This window comes from Electrophorus electricus, chromosome 4 (assembly GCF_013358815.1).
Source record: "Electrophorus electricus isolate fEleEle1 chromosome 4, fEleEle1.pri, whole genome shotgun sequence".
In the NCBI taxonomy this organism is placed as follows: domain Eukaryota; kingdom Metazoa; phylum Chordata; class Actinopteri; order Gymnotiformes; family Gymnotidae; genus Electrophorus; species Electrophorus electricus.
In genome coordinates, this window is record NC_049538.1 from 5,362,569 (window position 1) to 5,377,929 (window position 15,361).

At 44.5% G+C, this 15,361-nt stretch overlaps 3 protein-coding genes across 7 annotated transcripts in view; 1 reads left to right on the forward strand and 2 right to left on the reverse strand.

The window, feature by feature from the left end:
• LOC113587310 (potassium channel subfamily T member 2) overlaps window positions 1-900 on the forward strand; it is a 48,636-nt gene extending 47,736 nt beyond the window's left edge. For all 3 annotated transcript variants that reach the window (XM_035525337.1, XM_035525339.1, XM_035525338.1), the window contains exons 29-30: window positions 385-469; window positions 717-900. In XM_035525337.1, coding sequence (XP_035381230.1) covers window positions 385-469; window positions 717-831 — 200 coding nt within the window. In that variant the 3' untranslated portion in view covers window positions 832-900. The remainder of the gene's footprint in view (window positions 1-384; window positions 470-716) is intronic.
• Window positions 901-2,337: 1,437 nt separating this feature from the next.
• Window positions 2,338-7,667, reverse strand: trim35-12 (tripartite motif containing 35-12). Of its 3 annotated transcripts, none has more exons than XM_035524870.1 (6): window positions 6,942-7,667; window positions 5,462-5,557; window positions 5,027-5,251; window positions 4,910-4,932; window positions 4,699-4,817; window positions 2,339-4,430 (listed from the first exon to the last, which is right to left on the reverse strand). In XM_035524870.1, exons 1-6 carry the CDS (start codon window positions 7,461-7,463, stop codon window positions 3,871-3,873), a joined length of 1,545 nt encoding a protein of 514 aa, XP_035380763.1. In that variant the 5' UTR covers window positions 7,464-7,667; the 3' UTR covers window positions 2,339-3,870. The 3 variants fall into 3 exon arrangements, with proteins under 3 accessions (XP_035380764.1, XP_035380763.1, XP_035380762.1); XM_035524869.1 differs by having other exon boundaries at window positions 5,027-5,257; window positions 6,942-7,463; XM_035524871.1 differs by lacking the exon at window positions 4,699-4,817 and having other exon boundaries at window positions 2,338-4,378; window positions 5,027-5,257.
• Window positions 7,668-9,890: 2,223 nt separating this feature from the next.
• gipc1 (GIPC PDZ domain containing family, member 1) lies at window positions 9,891-13,912 on the reverse strand. The gene is made up of 7 exons (XM_027026777.2): window positions 13,662-13,912; window positions 12,460-12,766; window positions 12,161-12,346; window positions 11,854-12,034; window positions 11,390-11,499; window positions 11,227-11,308; window positions 9,891-10,833 (listed from the first exon to the last, which is right to left on the reverse strand). Exons 2-7 carry the CDS (start codon window positions 12,751-12,753, stop codon window positions 10,682-10,684), a joined length of 1,005 nt encoding a protein of 334 aa, XP_026882578.1. The 5' UTR covers window positions 12,754-12,766; window positions 13,662-13,912; the 3' UTR covers window positions 9,891-10,681.
• Between the last annotated feature and the right edge of the window lie 1,449 nt (window positions 13,913-15,361).

Sequence of the window (15,361 nt, forward strand, 5' to 3'; positions counted from 1 at the left end):
AGGCTTCGTACCTTCAGTATCTGTTTATCGCTTACTTTGATTTTGTGGGCAGGCTTTTTATAGGCTTTTTTCTTCTTTGTTTGTTAAATTCACTGACCCCCCCCCCCGCGGGGCATGTCTTGTGAGCATGAGTCAGACTCTGTATTCTTTGCTATTTTTGACTCTGATCTGGCTGTTGGATGTAGACTGTCTGCTGTGTCAGAGTCCTGGCTGCTCCTTTCTAACTGTTCATCTGTGTATTGTACCTGCTGGGTGCACCGTTGACTGGATCAGACGTTGCGCTCCCTGATCGCGTCCTCCCCAGCCCTATCTGATCTCACCCTTGAGCCGTGTAGGCGATGTCCCACTCTCTGTTCTCTGTTTGCATGCTGGGTCTGATTTAAGACGGGATGACGGACCAAGGCAACAGGCTCTCCTACATCCTCATCAACCCCTCCCCCGACACACGACTCGAGCTGCACGACATCGTGTGAGTACGCGGAAAAGCTTTGCTCCATAGCGTTCCCATAATGGCACAGTTTGCGCTGCGTGGGTGGGTACTGACAGACTAGGGTAGAAATTTTTCTGTCATAAACGCCTACAGCACTAACCTTAACCTTAACCCTAACCTTAACCCTAACCCTAACCTTAAGCCTAACCCTAACCCTAACCCTAACCCTAACGTAGGCACCTACACTCTTTGGCTGGACTCCACAATAGCTCTGCCTTTTCCACAGGTATTTGATCAGACCTGACCCACTCTCCATGCCTGGGCAGGGCAGCGGCCGCAAGGCCGGCGCAGGCAGACCAGATGGCCACAGGTCTGATACACAGGACAGCACCCATCTGTGACCAGACACCAGCACTACCACACAACAACAGTGTGGCCTGGGATTGCGTCCATGCATGTGTGTGTGTGTGTGTGTGTGTGGGTGGGTGGGTGTGTGTGGGTGCGTGTATGTGTGAGTGTGAGTGTGTGAGTGTGAGTGTGTGTGTGTGTGTGTGTGTGTGTGTGTGTGTGTGAGTGTGTGTGTGAGTGTGTGTATGTGTGTGAGTGCTTGTGTATGAGTTTGTGAGTGTGTGTGAGTGTGTGAGTGAGTGTGTGAGTGTGTGTATGTGTGTGAGTGCTTGTGTATGTGTGGGTGGGTGGGTGGGTGTGTGTGGGTGCATGTATGTGTGAGTGTGTGAGTGTGAGTGTGTGTGTGTGTGTGTGTGTGTGTGTGTGTGTGTGTGAGTGTGTGAGTGAGTGTGTGTGTGTGTGTGTGTGTGTGTGTGTGTGTGTGTGTGGGTGCGTGTGTGTGGGGGGGGGGGGGGGGTATAAGAAGGAATATGGGAGGAAAGAGAGACCAGAGAAAACGGACTGTTAACCAAAACAGATATTCAGTCATTGACAACTGTGTCTTTTCTATCCAGAGAACTAACACACAAACCTTTTACAGTTCCCTTTCCATTTATTTCCATGTTAGTTTGTTTGTTTTTGATGCAAGAGAGTTCAGGCCACATAAGTGCATTTAAATCAATCGGTAAATTGTGTTAGTCTATGTGCACGTGAATGTATGTTGAATAGCCAACACTGCCAGTCTTACCTGGACTGCCAAAGGAACTCATTGCCAAATGTCTGCTGTGAGGGGCCGGGGGGGACTTTTATTTTGTTGTTGTTTTGATACTGCCTGAGGTAGGGATGTCTGATGTCCCATAAGTATGAGTATCTGACACAGTTGGACATTCCCGGCTCCCTGTGGACCAGCACATCCAAGCCAGGGAAAGCCGTCCAAGCAAGAGCATGTCGGACATTCCCAGCTCATCGTGGACCACATGAGTGGGCCTTAGACAACGGAGACTGTTGTGTCTTTGACATCACTGTTTTGTTTGTTTTTTAAAGTATAGGCATTGAACAGTTCAGAATGTTTGTGTGTAACGGTCAATGCTGTAATTTGGCCAATTGCAAGGATAATGTTTTTGGCTGTTTGTGTTGCTTCATTTAGGCATTTTCCCCTCTATTTAGTATGTTTACGCTGTTCGTCTCTGTCAGGTGGGTGTGTTGTGGACGTGCACGGGGACAACCTGCAGGGAGGTGGGGTTTTGTGATGTCAGGGAGACTGGGGACTAGGACATTGTACTAGCCATACAGACAGACTGCTTTATTCTCCTGTTGCACCTAGCTAAAGCTGCCTTCATTCAGTGCCACACACACACACACACACACACACACACATATACACACATACAGACAGAAACATTTATGTACAGAATAAAGAGCTCCAAAGTGAAGTGATTTATGTATTTCTCATGTCTATTACACTGTAATGTCAGATATGTCTGGTTAGGGACTGCCCGGTGATGCTGTATTTTTCCTGCTAACAATGGGCTGATACTGGTGCGCTGTGTTTTTCACCCTCTTGGCAGTATATCCAAATATTGAAGTCTCTGCTCCCGGTTTGGTAAAGTCCAAACTCAAACAGCACCGATTTGTTTCAAGAAATGTTATTCAAGCAAGAAATGGGACACAGCACATCTGGATGACTTTGCTTAAACATAGTTAAACATATCGAACACAGTGTTAAAATCATCAATTGCACAAACATTTGACTATAAAGAACTTTTCCTTCCCATAATGCCTAGGGAAAGCGTGCCGGCACTTCAGTTCTCCAACATGGGCCCGGTCCTTCGTGATCAGGAAGAATTAAGTCGACCGTGGTCTCCTGTCTTACTCATGCACCCATACTTCACAGCGTAGCACGGCTTTTAGCTTTTAGCTCTAGTGTGTAGACAAGCGTGTGTACCACGCTGCTCTGGAGGCGTGCCGGTGACAAACACGCAGCTCTCTGCAGTGAGCGCTCTGGCCAGAGAGAAGAGGAGAGGTCTTCTACGCCGCTAATGGCACTCCACACAGTACCTGCGCAATTATCGCCAGTTAACATTAGTCTCGGGGCTGTATTGCAGTCCTCGGTCTACACCAAACCAGCTTGTGCATGACACAGGCTCTCCAGTGATTCCAAACGCCAAACTGTGGTCAAGCTGCATTGGCTCTGTTGCATATTTAATAAATGCCAATGTTATTGTATGTGATGTGAAATCATAAGGCAGGAAGAAAGGGTGTGATATACTTCCACAGTTTAAATATGTCTGAAATAGGAATTTATGAAGAATTTCAAAATAACATTCAAAAAGTACTCTTTCAGAAGGATTAACTTTTCAATTAAAACAAATTTAAATATTAAAAAACAGAAATGATTGCTATGTACCTAAGATTGTGCTATAACATTAAACAATTTAATTCAAACAGTATTTTTCACAGCTTCAAACCATATCACCTTCCCTTCAAACCTACTCTATATGTAGTCCAGTAACTCTTTGTTCAAGGTTATTTCGTACTTACACTCCCTGATAGAGGACTCTCCAGCTCACTTCAGGGCAGAAATGAGATGCTAGGATACAGCCCTAAACCGTGAAAGTCTATCTGCCTCTTCTGCTGTTAGGATACCAGCTTTATCTTCTCTCGACAGCCAGAAATGGTACAACAGCTGTTATCGACACCCGCGCTGCCCTCCGTGCCGTAAGGCCGCGTTCTCTAGCTCTTTACGCTGTCCTCTTACAAGATAGGTCACAAAACAGCCTGTTCAAAGCTCCAGTTTGAGTTCGATGGACTTTTTGATATTGCATGTGCGTTTTAACCCATGAGATACCAATTTTTACAAACGCAGTTTTTACTGCATACAGCTCTCACCAGCCCACAATTTAAAAAGGAGTAAAATTTTGAAAGTACTATCATTACTGTCGATTGACAAGAGATAAATCAGATGCAGGTTATGAATTTTAACAGGTATTCACAACATGCCATTAGAAACCATAGCAAATCAAATACTTCCAGCTTCTTGTTCCAAGCCAGCTTCACCAGGAGGCGCTGTTCCACAGTGCCACTTTAACCGAGCAGATCTTCAGCGGGCCCGGGTTACTGCCGTTGATGTTCGCCCCTGGGCAGAAGAACGGGAAGATCCTCTCGCTGAAGCAGGCGGTGAAGGTGTAGATGGGCGTCATGTCCAGCGGGTTGGAGAAGCTCACCTCTCCCGCCTCGTAATCAAGCCGTACCCGGACCCTCTGCAGACGGCTGGTCACGCTCAGCTGCGTGGGTGGCACCGTCATGGCCACGTAGCGGCCGTCGGACAGCGCCACGGTCCAGAAGCCTCTCTCCGTACCGCCTGAGACTTTGCCTTTCCGGGCGATGGACTCCCGGGCCACTCCTATCACCCAGTCGTTGTTGCCACCCACCTCCACCTCCCAGGCGTGGCAGCCCGAAGAGAAGCCCTCGGAGCCCAGCACGAAGACGAAGTGGTCGAAGCGCTCAGGGTTGTCGGGAAGCTTCTGTATGACACCGCTGTTGCTCACGCTGGTCAGGGTCCTAGACAGGGACAGGCAGGGATAGGCCGTGTTGGGGTCCAGGGTGACCGGAGCTAAACAGTGGACATCAAACCACAGAGGTCACAGTCACGTTGGGTCATAATACAGAACCCACCATTTAAGACACAGAGGACCCCAGCATAGCATATTTCTGTGGTTTTTTTTCTGTTCCAACATGTCTAGCTCATCTCATTAAGAACTTGATAATTATCTTGTTAGATGGTCAAATCCTTCATTAATTATCATGGTGCCTCTGAGACGTTCAGTGACAGGCTGAGCCGTAAAACGGCGTTGGACCTGCCAAGGGTTTTGAGAACTTACTGTATTCAATCATGGCTTGCATCTTCTCCCACACGCTGAACTTCAGAGAGCTCACGTGTTTGGCCACATTGATTAAAGCAGCTGGAACCTTCTCTGGCTCATTAAATTTTAAATGAGTCCTGCAGTTACAAACATGAGCTTGATGTATGGATTTACAATAAATTGTATGATAATATGTACACATGAAAAGATCTCAGTCAAGCACACTGACCTCTTTTTTATAACCTTGTAGTGCTACAATAGAAACACAGGTGAAAGTCAGCACCAGAACCTAATGGGTCGATGGTTAACCTTTTTAATTTTGAACCACACAGAAAATGTCTCGCACCCTCAGGAACAGGGAGTCACTGTTGGCGACCTCGTCGTCTATTGCCTTAACGGCGTGCGTGAAAGTGAGAATGTCGCGCGTGATGTTGTCGGTCTTTTTCTTCATCAGCTGCCTCTTCTCCTCATCCTCCTCGGCCAGCAGAGCTATCCTGGCAGCCTCTTCTTTTCCCAGGAACTGTCTTATCTCTGCAAACTCCTCCCTGATCTGTTTCTCTGCCTGCACCCTCTGTTCCTATTGAAACAGAGAGCAGACATTGCACTATTCTTAAACAAACAACAGCAGTCACAAAGTAAGTCGCTATTAATAGTCACTACTGCTTTCTGTTTACAACTGATTTAGTGGCGGATTTTAGGCCAGAGGCCAATGTTTCATTGGTCTGAGTTAATATTTCAGGGTTAAATGTTCCAGAAGGTTCGGCTGGCTCTCTGTTGATACCTTGATGTGTACAGTCATGTCGTCGTGCTCCTGCTTGACCTCATAAAGGCGGCGGAGGTTTTTCTTCATGGGCACGATCTCTTTCTCCAGCTCCGCCTGCAGGAGATCAGAGACACGCTTCATTAAGTTCAAGACACAACGGGCCACAGTATCACCCCCAACACACACACACACACACATACACACACATACACACACACACACACACACACACACACACACACACACACACACACTCACACACACACACACACACACACACACACACACACACACACACACACACACACACAAGCAGTGCAGCCTTTCAAAACACCAGTTCACTCGTCACGTGGAAGACAGCAAAAAGCTTTGTGCCTTGCAGCAACACGATACTGTATCATATGCAAACTAATGATAGACTGCATTGATATTCTCTCTAAAGGTCAAGATACAAAAAGATTTAAATGATACCAGACAGGACAGAGGTGTCAAAATAAACCATATTTTTACCCATTATCTAATGCCCTAAAGGAAAAGGAAAAGACCATTTTGATTTCAAGCTCGATGAATGTTATTTTACACAAGGAGTAATTCAGATATTATTTATGCAGCGCCTTACTGACGCTGCTGTGTTGCTGGTGTGAGCGAACCAGGTACAGCGTCCTTGCTGGAGGTTTACGCATGTCAGTGTCACTGGTGAGCTGAAAGTGATCTGCCACTCAAAACTACCCGGCCAGTAGCTATCCTGAGGTCAGACCACTGGTGAAAAGATTAGATGGCTAACACAAACCGTGCATGGGAACAGATTTGCTGTAGTCTTAAAGCCTAAGATGTGTTTCAGTAAGCATATGTTCCAGTACATTATAAACTAATACAGTCATATGTTAGCTTCCAAATTTGTGTCACTGCTAAACAGCAGATAAATTGTGTTTAACTAAGGTAATGCTGAAAAGCATAACTCTTCCCTCAATTCATGCAGTCCAATCCAACAACGAGGAAAATAGTTCATGCTTCATGATTAACAAGATCGCCTTTTTTCCAAAAACTCAAGCAGGTTGACACAACAGTTTGGCTGAATGGTTCCAGACTGCACCGCCTACATAACAGCACTTACTGCAAAAATAGGACTACATTACACATTTCCTCATAGCTTCAAGTTAGTGAGAATATGGAACAAAATATAAAAATCTAACAAATGTACATTTGTCTATATTTAATTGAGGGTGTTTTTTTTTGTTTTTTTTTTAATTTACTATTGCAGTCCAACACATTATTTCCACAAATATATTTCGTTAAGCTATGGTATTTGGGCCAGTCCCAGCATAAAAATGGCCATTTAAAAAGTAGAAAAAAATGTAAACTAGATAATATAATATAATATTGATTAGAACATTTGAATCAACAGCACATGTTAGTTTTTAGCATCAAAGGACAGGTCAGAAGGCTATAAGGCGGAAGCCGCCAAACTCTGCAGGGCCACGCCTGAACCCGAACTCACCTTGAGGTCGTGGGCTGCCTCCTCCATCGGGCACATGCGGTGGCCCTGGTGTTTCTGGGACGTGTGGCACACACAACAGAGCAGCTCCTCATCGTCCTGGCAGAAGAGCTTGAGTGGCTCACCGTGCGCAGAGCACAGGTCCAGAGGGCGGGACGCGGCCGACCCCTGGCCACAGGGTCCCGTGCCTTTCTGCTCCTGCAGCAGTGTCTCGCAGACGTTCTTCAGGACCAGGCTGACGGTGGGCTCAGTCAGGGAGCAGCGCCGGCGGCACACGGGGCAGTCGCGCTTGGGGCCCTTCTTGCTCCAGAACTGGTGCAGGCAGGCGCGACAGAAGCTGTGGCTGCATCGCAGCACCACGGGGTCGGAGAAGATCTCGCAGCACACGGGGCACGAGAGCTGGTCCTCCACAGCCGTGCGGGAGCTCGAGGTCAGCGCGCGGGGCCGCAGCACCGCCGTCACTTTTGGGCTGAAGAGCACGGCTGCCTTGCCGGGCTGGGTGGAAGCCCTGGCTCGCAAGGGCATCGCTGTGACGGATGTCCGACAAAACAAATTGGTTTGACCACGCTTGCAGCACGGGAGTTTCGGAGAATGGACGTTCACTGATGATCCTCCACTCTTTTACTAAAGATGCTTCCCAGGGCATACAACACCTGAAAAAAGGCTGCCCGAAGTCCTAATTGGCTTCTACCACCTTTTTATGGACTCAAATTGACAAAGCAAAAAACATATAGGTCACCAAGCCCATGTTTATAGAGGTTAGTTCATCACACACACATCACAGCAGGATATACAGGCACTTCTGGGGAGAAACAAACACTACCAGGGAAATCTGGCATGTTTGCTGTAAACTACGATGTTTTGGAGACTCGGCCAGTGTTGACTATAGCAGGGACTGCAGCTCTTTCCACAGGGTAGTGGTCACTACACTAATCACAGCAGTTCTTGCACAAGAATAACATCTCAGCTCCTCTTTATATACACACAATAAAGAATTTAGAATTTCAGAGTCTAATAAAAAACAAGGGTTGCAATACCTTTTTGTACAATCCATATCAAATAAGGAGCCAGAGTACTCAGTTACCCACTGTACAGTGGGCACAAGTGACCTGGAGATCTTTGTATAGCAGGAATGGTTTCTTCCTTTTAAAGATGTAGCAAAAGCTTACTTCTCTATAAAATGTGCAAATTTCATACCCCACACATGATTATAAATTCACAATATTTTATAGACCAAATTGTGACCCAAACCCTGAAATTTGTTTTGTTTTTTAAATGTTTAATAGGCATAGAGTCCTCCAGACACACACACAAATTGTAATAGTTTATAAACATCTTTGCCATACAGCTGAAGGAGAGTATTTCCATGAACTGCCAAAACACACAAACACAAACACACACACACAGAGATACTGAACAAGACAATAAAAAAAAAATACAACTAAAACAAGTTACTTTGTAGATTTTAATGATGCTGAGAAATGGTGCAATGAGTAAAGACTGAGTAAACATTTCAATATGCAATATTCCTGCCCCTGCAGACATGAGTCTACAGAAGCTCAATGATCATTATTGCAATTTAACGGTAATTCAAGACACAAAAACAGTGCGAAACTGAGACAAACCAAAAACAGTATCAGTGTAACAGTATCCACAATCTTTCTTTAATACAGCATTTTTGTAGCTTTAATACATACATACATACATACATACATACATACAAGCATTGAAGACAGACAAAAGTAACTGTTCACAGACAAAACTAGTTAATAATGAAACATACTTTAATTTTACAAAAGTAAAAGCAAAAGGACATTTTTAAATGGTAGAAATGAGTTGACATTACATGAGCCAGAAAGAGAGCCACAGCTGAAAGCTTAAAGGAAGCAGTGTGGTCATTAATACATGAGCAAGATAAATGAACAGAAGGCGACTTGGTTCACGACTACATGACCAAGAGAAATGTTGATAGTTCAAGCTTCGCAGTGCTTCAGAAGTCACAATCCCTAAATTTAATTATGTAATTCACACCCCTACTCCCGCTCCACATTCATTTGGTCACATCACTTTGTAACTAACCTCATTGTACAACACTCTAATAAAACAGCTAATGAGATTCCTAGTCCAGGGAAAGCTCTCCGGAGCTTCGGCTGATGGAAAAACCAGGTCACGGTACGGAATACACAAAAGACTTTTTCTTATTAACACTGGAAACAAGGGATGCTGAGATGGCAGAAATACTGCTTGTAATATTCCATTAACACTGTTATAATAAATACTGATCTCATTAGAAAACATTTTCTCTAGGTTTGGCATTAGGCAAGTTTTACCAAACCCCCCATCAAAAAAAAAAAACCCCACAAAGTAATGTTTACACTTTTGCTCTTCAAAACAAAGAGCACAGTTATACTACTTCTCGCTGAAGTCAGAGTGCATGTCATGTTAACAGGCCATTTAGAAACAGGGAGTCAGTGGACTTGCTTGTAGTCCATTTATAGCCTTCAAAATAACCCATTCTGTCCACCTAGTTTCTTCTGTAGCATGTTATCACTGGTCCTAGACACTCCTTTCAATTACCAAGTCCATCCATATCCTTTACTCAGCCTTGAATATTGAAAAAGGTCCATTAAAATTAAAACCTTAAAATGAATATTTCACACATGGATGAGAAGATTCTCTCAATGTTGAAATGTCATTGAGAAAGGGGACTTCTTTCAGTGTTTCTCCCCCTTCCTGACACCTAGATCAGCTTCATCACGGCATTATTTCATACATGCACCATCACAAGACGTCGCTCTCAAAACATTGTCTTAATCACTTTAAAGCAGACTCTTTAGGATCTGTTCTGCATGTGGAACGCCCTTGGCTAAAGGAAACGTACTTCACCAAACGTTACTACAGTCACCCACAACCGAAGTGGACAACATGCCACAGATGAACACCCCCCCCCCCCAAAAAAACGAATAAAAATACTGACCTTTTGATCCTTCAGACGAACAAGGCTATTTTAAGAATATAAAATGACAGTACAAGCTTTAAGGAGTCAATGTAGTGTACAACACCTCAAAAAGTTGTCAGGACCTGCACTGCACACCTGTGATGTCAAAGCAAGTACACACAGCAGGGGCTGCAATGTGCAGATTAACAGGAAAGTGTGCATGTGCGTGTGTGTGTGTGTGTGTGTGTTCGTGCGCACCACGAAACCGTTTGTTATGCTGGCCATTCTTCACAGGGCAGTTCGTAACAGCACGACAGTGCAACACAGTGCAAAATGAGCGTCACAGTTTACACAGGGCTCGAGGGACGACTAGGCCAGGCACGCACCCCCAGACGTCTGCTAGCCAAGCCTGACAGCGCTCCATGGCAAGGTGCTCAATACCTGTGTGGGATTCTCAGCTAACGGCTCCTCTGGGCAATGACCTTTCGCAAACCTGTATCCTAGAGTTCGTGAGAGAATTTTCACATGTATTCCACATTAGCATGTCAATAGCTTTAGAGTGAGACTTGGGCCAGAAAAAAGTGGAATTGACAGTTCATTTTTTGCATACAAGTTGCACTATAAACCAAAACAAACAGACAAACAAAACATTTACATACACATTCCCAGAGTATGCTCCCAGCAGAAAACTAAGGAATTTTTTGTTGTAGATCTCAAAAATATAAACGGATAAGTGTACTATAGTGTTTTCTAGTAGCATTGTCTTCGGTGGGGATGCCACCTCCTCTGCTCTCCCACTCTAGGACTAAATCCGACCGACCTTTGCATCACCGATGGCACCCCACACATCGAAAACAAACTCGTCTGGGAAAGCAAAATCGCCGAGCGTCTCATCCAGAGCCTCTGCGAACTCGTCCGGGTTCTTTTTGTCCTTTCCCAGTTCCACCATCGTAGCAGCTGTGGAGGAGTGGGAACAAAAACAAGCAAACAAAAAAAACCTTAGTCCCATTATGCAGGCACATGGTGAAACATTACTGTCCGACTAGAAGCGGGCCTTAGAATATGCTGTCATAATGAATAACTTCACCATAAAGTTCCCTTAGCATGCATCACCATCAGTACTACAAACTGAACTGCACATTTCATTACACCAAAACAACAACAACAAAAAGATTTAGACAAATTCAAGTCTATAAAAAGCACCCATTATCAGGAAGAGGTCTTTAAACATCATGATCACATATTTTTGCCATATCGCCTACTCCTACAGTACTGCCCACTTATGCATAATACCAGAAGCATAATAATGGAGAGAAGAAAACCAGCCTATTAAGAGGAATCGTAACGCACCCAGCTCGCCATCTCTTATACCCATGTAGCTCTCCAGGAGGTCATCGACCTTTTCGATGGCCTTCTCCTCAAATGCTGAAGGCTGCAAGCAAATGAACAAACATGTTTTAAACACAGATGGTTTCTTCCAAACACATGTGCACATTTCAACAGCCACACATACCAGTTCTTCCACTGTTGCTGGACCCTTGGACCTCAGACGCAGCGTCCCTCTGCCAGTGCCCAGCTGGACCCCTGAGCCGGACCGTCCCCCAGACCGCTGGCTGATCATATCTAATAAGGAAGGAGCAATCATCACAGTACTGATTACCAACGAACATACTGACTCAGCTCGGCCCAGGCTAATGCAAGTTAATCCTGTCCAGTGCCTTTCCAACATTTCTGACTCAATTTCATCTGGTAAGCTGAATCAAGCAACTTAGCATAAAAAAACCCCAAAACAACACACACAACTAGAATTAAAAATACATACGGCTAACTATGCAAACAATAATAAATATTAGTAGACAAAGATGATTATGCCAACTGATCTCTAGATATTCAGCTTTCATTTACTAGAATTACTAGGACATGTGTTCCTTACAAATGTTAGCATTATCACCAGATGTATTCCCTTAATACACATACCAAATGCCTTCAGTGGTTCCACCAGCTTAAGGACAAAGTTCTTGCCCCGGGGCAATTCCTTGAGCAACTTAGCAACCTCATAGTGTCGACAACCGATAAGTACATGACCATTGATCGACTCAATCATGTCTCCAACGTTGACGATCTGGATTTGATGGATGACACTTCCCTCTCTTATTCTCTGCAAAGGAAACAGTCTGTGAGCCAATTTTAGCACATCCTGCTTTATTTTCATCTCCACAGTGGCAGTTCTTTTTCAACATTCTTGCTTCTTTGGTTGTGGGAGCAAACTTCCTGTGCTTTTTACCTTAATAAACGCATAGCCTGCTCCATTGTCAGTGATGGTAAGACCAAGCGCATCTTCCCCCTTAAACACTTCCACCTCTTTCCTCTGGCCTTTTACATGGGCGAAGATGAAGTCTTCCAATCCGATCTGACCACCCAGCAGTTTGTCCATGTCCACCTTGTGAGTGTTCAGCGTGCAAAACATGACCTAAAACAAGACGCGCAGCCAGAGTGAGATGCGTCACTCAAAACCCCAGAGGACAAACCTGGCCCTGGAAAAGCAGAAGGGGCGGTTGGTCTCAAATACGTCACGGTCCTCACCTCCTCTGGTGGAATTCCGAAAGCCTCCCCGATTTTGGCATAAAGCTCACGGACGTTGCCGAACCCTTCGATGCGGCCCGTGGGGCTGCCGTGTGCCAGCTGCGTGTGGAAGATCAGGCGAGGCCGAAGGCTGGTGGGCGGTGGCGGTAGGCCCTCCTGCACCGCACCCTCCGCCACTCCCCCTACGACGAGCCCGTCCAGCCCAGGAACGTTGAGCCCAGCACGGATCGGTTCGGCCTCCTCGTTCTCCACGAGTGGAGACGCTTTCTTCCTTCGGCCCAATCCCAATGGCATTTTGGGTGCTCCTCTGATGATTAAATGCTTGGAGTAAAACAGGCGCAGCAATCTGTCCGTACAGCTCAGAGTTTTAATTATGGAATGCTTTGTAGCCAGTGTCAAAGGAACAAAGTTATAAGCCATTTCAATGGAAACCTGCAGATATAGCATAGCTAGCTAGAAATCAAAGTCTATAGACGTTAGTACTAAAGACACTGTGCATGACAATTTAGCCAAAATATAATATACAAATTTGACTTTAAAATACAGAAATTATATATATATATATATATATATATATATATATATATATATATATATATATATAAGAGAGAGAGAGAGAGAGAGAGAGAGAGAGAGAGAGAGAGAGAGAATCCGTTTTTTTCTAGATTCTATTTATATGGCCATAATAATTTTGACCTTTCTGCCAGTTGTTCATATGCGTGAATTTCATGACAGCAGTAATGAGTTGTAGCGATATCCAGCACCGATGTAAAACAAACAAAAAATAAAAACCGTACAAATCAATAAAGTTACGGACCGCTTCAGGGCAAGTGAATTAGCTAGCTAGACTTTCAAGGAAAACACGTTAGCTAGTATGGGACAACTTTGTGCAGATGCCTTACACTGCAGCCCACTGATGAGAAGTTTGCTGCTAATTTAACCTAGCTTCCGAGCTCGACTGCTACTAGCAAACAAAAGAGTAATATCAATTCATCCATTCTTCAAAAAGAAAAGAGTCTGATACAGCCCTACTGACAGTTAAGATAAGTATCTCTAGCTCGCTAGGTTAGCTAACTCGCTGTCTAACTTTCTAAGCCATCTTAGCCAGGTGGCTAATGTTAGCTAGTTAGCTAACGCTGGCTAACTGGCTGGTTAACACCTACACGGATTTAGGAAAGCAGCTACACATCGCAGGTACTTACCAAGTTCGCTTAGCTAACTGCTGTTGACAGATTAGATGTTGTTGTTATAGCTACAAACTGAATATCAAAGACCAGAATATTTCAAAGCATATAAATGTTCCGTGGCCGAGCTAAATCAGTTGCCAATGAATGACAAGATAAGACTGGAACGTTAGCTAACGGAACAAGCGCACGGAACCCCTCGCATCTGTTTTAGCGTGTTCTTCCTCTACTCGCGGTCAGGCGCGTGCTTCATTTAACAGGCACGCTGCCGCCATCTAGTCCGGTTTAACAGGCACGCTGCCACCAGATAGTCCGGTTTAACAGGCACGCTGCCACCAGATAGTCCGGTTTAACAGGCACGCTGCCGCCACTAGTCCGGTTTAACAGGCACGCTGCCACCAGATAGTCCGGTTTAACAGGCACGCTGCCACCAGATAGTCCGGTTTAACAGGCACGCTGCCGCCATCTAGTCCGGTTTAACAGGCACGCTGCCGCCATCTAGTCCGGTTTAACAGGCACGCTGCCACCAGATAGTCCGGTTTAACAGGCACGCTGCCACCAGGTAGTCCGGTTTAACAGGCACGCTGCCACTATCTAGTCCGGTTCCCAGCGTGTCGTTTTCTGTTATTTCGCCCATCAATACAGAACCACACATGTACACAACACTACAGGATTTCAAAAAAATTGTATGGTAAAGTGTTTTTTCACAAGCCTTTTTGTACGAACCGTTTTGAATAGCTCAAGGTTAGAATACCTCATATTATATCATATTTGTATGAATTTTGTCCCAACAATGGAATTAGATCTTAAAACATGAAATTTCCAGAATAAAACAATTAACTTTGGAATATGAGTTTTTCCTTTAAATGGGACTGTCACCCATCACTACCTACCTAATTACAGAAGTTTTCCATCCCTGTCAAACCACTGACAGGTATTCTACACTCACCACCAACGTTGCTAGATTTATTTATTGTAATTAAGTTGTAGGTGTACAGTTGGAGAATTTATTTACTCACAGTTTGTGTTAGCCATTTTCTGTCTTTTCAGCAATGGCCAGTTTCTGAATACAGGACTGCTGTTGCCTGGATATTTTTTTGGATGTAAGTGCAACAAAACAGACAAAAATACAATAGCAACACTGCTGTGTTGAATGCTGTCATACCAGCACAATACCCACTATGATGCCACAGTACTCACAATCATGCCACAGTACCCACTATGATGCCACTACCATCGCAATGGCAGTGATGTGTTGAGGGTGGTCTATAACACCCATATATATCATTGCTAGTGGTCAGAAACTAAACTTGTTTATCAGAAATAAACAAGGTAATGTGAGGCTGTGAGATTGTGCATGTGAAAAGATAGTCTACAGTCTGTAATTGTACACCTAGAAAATTATTTTTAAAAATAGGTGTAATAGGAACATGGTGTTTCTAATAAAGTAGGTGGCTTGTGCTGTCATGAGCTACAGTAGACAAGATCCAAACATCTGGCTTTTTTTAATACTTCCCTCAAAGCACAGCTATTGAAGTCATGGTTTCTTTTGACACATCTTTCCTATTGCATTTTTTAAGTAACCTTTTTAATCTAAATGCTCCTGTTGTGTAGTAATACACACTCCACCGCAAGTGTCATAGTGTTCTCACAGAACCATGATCACCCAGCACAGCAGGAACTCGCAGAACTCAAACAAGATATCTGGTCACTGAAAT